Source organism: Podarcis gaigeae (assembly GCF_964106915.1).
Source record: "Podarcis gaigeae genome assembly, chromosome: 10".
Taxonomy (NCBI): Eukaryota; Metazoa; Chordata; class Lepidosauria; order Squamata; family Lacertidae; genus Podarcis; species Podarcis gaigeae.
Genome location: NC_139686.1, coordinates 42,265,073 through 42,271,201, shown reverse-complemented (window position 1 = coordinate 42,271,201; position 6,129 = coordinate 42,265,073). Strand labels below are relative to the sequence as shown.

Below are 6,129 nucleotides of genomic sequence, written 5' to 3'. Positions count from 1 at the left end.
TCCACCTCGCTTCCAGAAGCATTGCTTGAGTTCCATCTATAACAACACAGGACAGTGATCTGAATAACTGAGCAGCATTCTTCTTTTACAGTCACAGACACACTTCCTACCTAAAACAGCGACAATACAAAGAACAGGGTCTCTTGCGAAGTGTCCTTCCAAGAGGCAACAACCTGAAGCTCTGGCAGCTATTTCCACAACTAGGCTTCAGCACCAGGAAGATGCTAGCTCTAACCACCACCACCCGCAATTCCTTTTACAGTTACATGCAAAGGGTCACTAACTGTTCTCAGCCCGTTGCTTGGAAGAAGCATGAAATGTGAACTGAATGATTTGCAGATACGGGCAGGGATTTTTAAATATATTTTTTGGGTGTGCGCTAAAGCACAGCAATCATGGTTGCAAATTCACCTGATTGACTTTGGGTGCTCTTCACCTTGACTTGCGGAGGAGGGCATTTCTTGCTCTGTCTCCGGTGGCAAAGCACTTGGGCCAGCCTTGATCTAGCAGCTGCACAAGAATCCATCATGCCACAGCACACTGCAAGCGCATGCTGTTTGAGAAGGGCCGGAAGAGCTGTCCACTGAGGCTATTAGTCCAGCGAGCAAGACAAACAACATGCTCTAGGGTTGCTAGAGGGACCCGCTCAAGCGCTTCAAGCCTTACTCTTAATTACAGAAGAGGATTTCTGTGCAGGGAAAGGAATGAAAGCCATCTAGTGACTCTCTCTCTCTCTCTCTTTTGCACACACAGCTAGTGAAACACACACACGTGCAGGAACCACAGGAGATCATTTGCGCGTGTTTTTCATGCTTGAGCCTCATGCACAACTTCTCTCAGCCGGTTACAGACTGGTGCTGATAACCCCCAAGGTTGCAAGTTCGACCCCATGAGTGGGGCAGCTGCATATTCCTGCAGTGCGGGGACGGGGGGACGGGACCCAGCCAGATGGGCAGGGTATAAAGAATATATTATTATTATTATTTTATTGGACTAGATGATCCTCAGGGCCCCTTCCAACTCTATGATTCCAAGCAAAACATCGCGCGCGTGAAGCGAGCTGCCCATCCAGACGCGCGCTTCAGGAAAGCAACACGAGTTTGCAACCCCACACGGCACTTTTCGCCGGGCAAAACTAAGACGGCAGAGAGAGGTGATTGTTAGGGAATTGGTCTGGAAAGCCTCTTTCCAGAAAGGCGCTGGGGAAGGGCTGCAAGGGGAGCGGGGCGATCGGCGGCAGGAGGGCAGCCCTCTCCCCGCCTGGCTCCTACCTGCCCTGGCTGGGGCCGGCTAGGCGGAGTTGGAGGCGCTCCGCAGGCGCGGCCCGTGCTGCTGGACGAGGTGCTGCTGCTTCTGCCGCGTGGACTTGACGGCCAGGATGGCCTGGCGGTTCTTGTACTGCACCAGCTGCAGCGTGATCTCGGCGTTCCAGCCCTGCTCCTGCGGGCACCGAAAGTCGATCTCTTTGCCCTCGGCCATCACGACCGTGAAGTACACGTACTTGCCTTTGCGCTCCACGCAGTCCACCGTCTTCATGGTGGAGAAGGGCAGCTCCTTGATCTTGGCGACCACGGAGGGCGCCGCGCTCGTCGTCGTCGTTGACGTCTCCAGGCCGGGGAGAGGAGCAGCAGGCGGCGGAGCAGGAGCCGCCGCCGCTGCCGCCAGCTCCGGCTGCTTGGGTGGGATGAGCAGGAGCCCTTCCTCGGTGAGGATGCAGCGCTTCTTCTTCCACAGCTGCAGCAAGCCGTCGCTGCGCTTCTCCAGCACGCCCTCCTTCACGGCTTTGCAGCCGCCCTCCAGCATCCTCCCGGCGGCGCCGCCGGAACAAAGTTCCCGCAAGACCCGGGCAAGGAGAGGAGCCTTCGGGGTCCCGGGAGCCTTTTCTCCGCCTCCGACGGCGCCCGGGCGTCCCCCGCAGCCACTGAGGGAAGCTGCTGGGCTCGCGCTGCTTTTGAACGCGGCTCCTCAAGGGGGCCGAGGGCGCTCGCGGAAGAAGAGGCTGGCCGAGGAGGGAAGCCCCGCCGCGCTCTCGCTCGCACACCCTTCGCCTCAGGGCCGGCGCGCCTCCCCGCCTCGCTCGCTTCTCCGTCTCCTGCCCTCCCGCCAGAGAGGCCTGTAGCGCCTCACGCGAACCGCCGCGCCGCCGCCGCCGCCAAAGAACAAAGCGCTTCTCCCGCGCTGGCCATTTCCGCTCCTCAAACTCGAGGCGGCGAGGAACCCGGCGCGCTCGGGGCTGGAGCACTTTTTAAATGGCATCGGCAGGCAGGCAGGCTGCAGTCCTGGCGCCCCCTGGAGAATGCGCCACCCACAGGAGCTGATTCACGGGGGGGGGGGGGACGGAGGGCCGCCCTCCCGACGCCTCCCTGCCCGCCCAACTTCTCCTCCCGACGGAAGGCAACAGTTCTGCTGAGGAGCTGCTTGTGTCACGACGCGGGGCTTCCTTTTTTTTAAAAAAAAAAGAAAAAAGGGTGCCTCACGAATCATCCATAACAGTTTTGTTTATTTCTGCAACGGCGGAACTCCTCCGCAGTGCGATCGTTATATTGGATCGAGGGCGGCACGCACGGTGTGGAAAAACGCCCCGAGGCATTTATATGATACTTGTGCTGATGTGGAGACTAAAACTCCTAGGGGCCCGAACGCCGAAATACGCAGCCTCAAGACTGAACATATAAAGGAGTTTCATAGTCACTACCCAATGCACCTTCACATAGGATCACTAAATAACACTATCATTTCTTGTAAGGCAGCTGTACAGCGTACATTGGCTAGCAAGTGAGAGCCCACACTGCAGATCCCCAATCTTTTAGGCGACATTTGAAAATCAATGAAATGCTCTTTGCACAGACAAATGAGTGATGCTCAGACAATAAAACAGATAACATACACCTTTCCCAAACAATACATACAATGAAGCAGGAGGAGGAGTTTGGACTTGATATCCCGCTTTTTCACTACCCTAAGGAGTCTCAAAGCGGCTAACATTCTCCTTTCCCTTCCTCCCCCAAAACAAACACTCTGTGAGGTGAGTGACTTCAGAGAAGTGTGACTAGCCCATGGTCACCCAGCAGCTGCAGGTGGAGGAGCAAAGACGCGAACCCGGTTCACCAGATTACGAGTCTACCGCTCTTAACCACTACACTACACTGGCTCTCCTCCTAACACAGGCAACCTCCTAACAAAACAAAGCACCGGAACTCCTCAATTTGAAGTAAAAAATTGAGAAGGGGAGGGCTTAGTAGGCAGGCGGTTTGATGCTGAGGGCACGAGTGGGGACCCAAGATACACACACCAACTAATTGTGGGCTAAACTGGGTATGGGGAACCTATGGCCCTCTAGATGCTGGAGGAGTCCAACTCCCATCAGCCCACAGCCACCATGGCTAATGGCCAGGGATTATAGGCACTGCTCCAAATAATAAGAGTTTGAGTTGTTTTAGCACAGGGTAGGCAACCTGTGGCCCAATCGCCTTCTCAGGAATGTGTGTTTTCACATGAGTAGAATGTGTCCTTTTATTTAAAATGCATCTCTGGGTTATTTGTGAGACATAGGAATTCGTTTGGGTTTTTGGGTTTTTCCCCAAAATATAGTCTGGCCCACCACATGGTCTGAGGGGTGTTGGACTGGCCCACAGCTGGAAAAGGTGGCTGACCCTTGTTTTAGCAGGAGTTGCTGCAGAAAGCCTTTTAGAGGTATCTTTTTCAGGGACTCAAAGACAGTGGAAGTAGTCAAGATTCCTCTGAATCTATTTCAGAGGAAGGCTGCATTCTTCTACTTTGTACCAAGTGATAGACTGACAACAGGAAAATCAAAGAAAGAATCGGATACAAGCCAGCACTTTGTGACTGAAAAAATACGGAAGAAAAATAAACAGAATTGTTGCTTGCACCCAAGTTATATCTGTCAACTGTCAAGGAAGTGTACAAATCTACGTAATCATGTGAACACAGCAGCTGAGACTTGGATCAAAACACCCTGAGTGCAACTCATGCTTTCTGAAGCCTGTCTATAAATACCTTCGCTAAAATAGCTCTAAAATATATGTGGAAGGAAGCTACAGCACAATCCTTGCTAGTGAAGGAAAGGAAGCTATTTCATAATGCCTTCTTAAAAATATACCAGGGTTTCCAAATGCATCAAATCCCTTTGCAGACCCCTTTTATAACTTGAGAGCCTACATCGTTTATAAGCAGCAAAGCTTTTTAGTTAAAATTGTAAAACCCGCTCAAATTGACCCTCTCCCTCTCTGCCCATCTCATAGCTCACCCCTTCTTTCCACTCCCCCCATTTCTCTTTTTAGTCCACGGATCTTTCTTTTTAGTCCACGGATCTCAAAGCATGGTTAAATCCCCTTTTCCTCTGGCATCTTATGTTAGCCTCCATTTTTGCTGTTCTGCTTATCTTACATAGCCTTGTTTCTATTACTTATAGCAGAGTTCAGCAGCAACATCTGGCTGCAAAAATGGGTGTCAACTCCCTCATGCACTTCTGAATTAGCATTCTGCCACTCCAAACTATCAACGTTTATTTAGATTTCCTCTGTGGGGGAAGGCTTTATGATATGCAGGTCTAATATAATGAATTCTTCCTGTATAAGGAAACAGCACCGCTCTAGCTACCCTGGCAGTCCTATATACAATGTCTTAACATTCATACAAGCAGAATACATTTGGTCGGGATACTTATTCAATACCATTTTAAAATTCAACGCATCCATGAGCATAGCATATATTCCTAAAGATTATGTTCAGGTTCCATGATAATGGAAGTAAATGATGCTTAGACACACGGATACCTCATTATTTGAATTTGTGTGACTGGACCTAACAGTCAGGGGTCCCTTTACCTTTAAGTTCTGCTAGATTAACACTTTCAAAAACCATAGTTCAATCAGCTTTGTCTGCATCTTCGTATCAGATGCATTACCAAAACAAGCAGCAAGCCTAAGTAATTTGGCCTTGGATACTGTAGCACACAGACGCCCTCTAGTGTCAAACAAAATTTTGTGTTTATGCTCAACATAAAATGTGGTACACCTATAGCTCTTACTTGACCTGTTGAGTCTGCCGAAGTAAAAGTGTTTCCCCTCCACCTCCCCAAAAGTCTGCTGTACTCAATGTACATATATATAACCCAGACATCAAATCAAGTTGTTTTGGCCAATGAAGGCTTATGCTAAGATAATTTACTTTTCAAAGAGGAAGATAATTTAGCTGTTTTTCCTGCAGCAGATACAGCCACTTGTCTGAAAACTAAACATAGCACCAACAAACTCTAACAATTTCTAAAGGTAAAAGTAAAGGGACCCCCTGACCGTTAGGTCCAGTTGCAGACAACTCTGGGGTTGCGGCGCTCATCTTGCTTTATTGGCCGGGGGAGCCGGCGTAGTTTCCGGGTCATGTGGCCAGCATGACTAAGTCGCTTCTGTTGAACCAGAGCAGCGCACAGAAACGCCGTTTACCTTCCCGCCGGAACAGTACCTACCGGTATTTATCTACTTGCACTTTGACATGCTTTCAAACTGCCAGATTGGCAGGAGCTGGGACCGAGCAACGGGAGCTCACCCCGTCGCGGGGATTTGAACCACTAACCTTCTGATTGGCAAGCCGTAGACTCCGTGGTCTAGACCACAGCGTCACCTGCATCCCCTGTAAAAGCCCCTGCTTCAGTAGTATGCAAAGTGTGATACTTACTGCACTTTCCATTCACTTGTCAGGTAACCCAAAGTTGGGCTCATTGTCAGTGGTCAAATACGAGCGGTATGTACAAAACATTCTTAAATGTCACACTTGAAATATTTCATCCGTTAGGAATGTTGCAAAATGTAATTGCTCATATTACTCTGTGCAAAATGAATTCCTTTAAAAGCAACTCAACATGCATGGAAGTTGCCAAACTAGTGTTGGGAAATGCTGAACTTAAAACAAACTGTAATTTTAAAGGCGTTGGCTGCCTGTCTTTATCCTTTCCTACAAACTTACCAAATTTGTTCCTTGTGGAAAAGCATAGCTACCAGAAATACACAAACAGAACATGTTACTGGAACATATTTACCTTGGGCCAGATGTACAGGGAATAGAGCCTTGATGAATGCTGCTACATGGGAGTTAAAACTGAATTTGTTCAGT

At 49.7% G+C, this 6,129-nt stretch overlaps 1 protein-coding gene across 1 annotated transcript; it reads right to left on the bottom strand.

The window, feature by feature from the left end:
• Positions 1 to 1,290: 1,290 nt before the first annotated feature.
• On the bottom strand, positions 1,291 to 1,803 carry PHLDA1 (pleckstrin homology like domain family A member 1; the record flags this gene model as incomplete). The annotated part of the gene is made up of 1 exon (XM_083699673.1): positions 1,291 to 1,803. The coding sequence occupies one exon, from the start codon at positions 1,801 to 1,803 to the stop codon at positions 1,291 to 1,293; it is 513 nt and encodes a 170-aa protein (XP_083555799.1).
• Between the last annotated feature and the right edge of the window lie 4,326 nt (positions 1,804 to 6,129).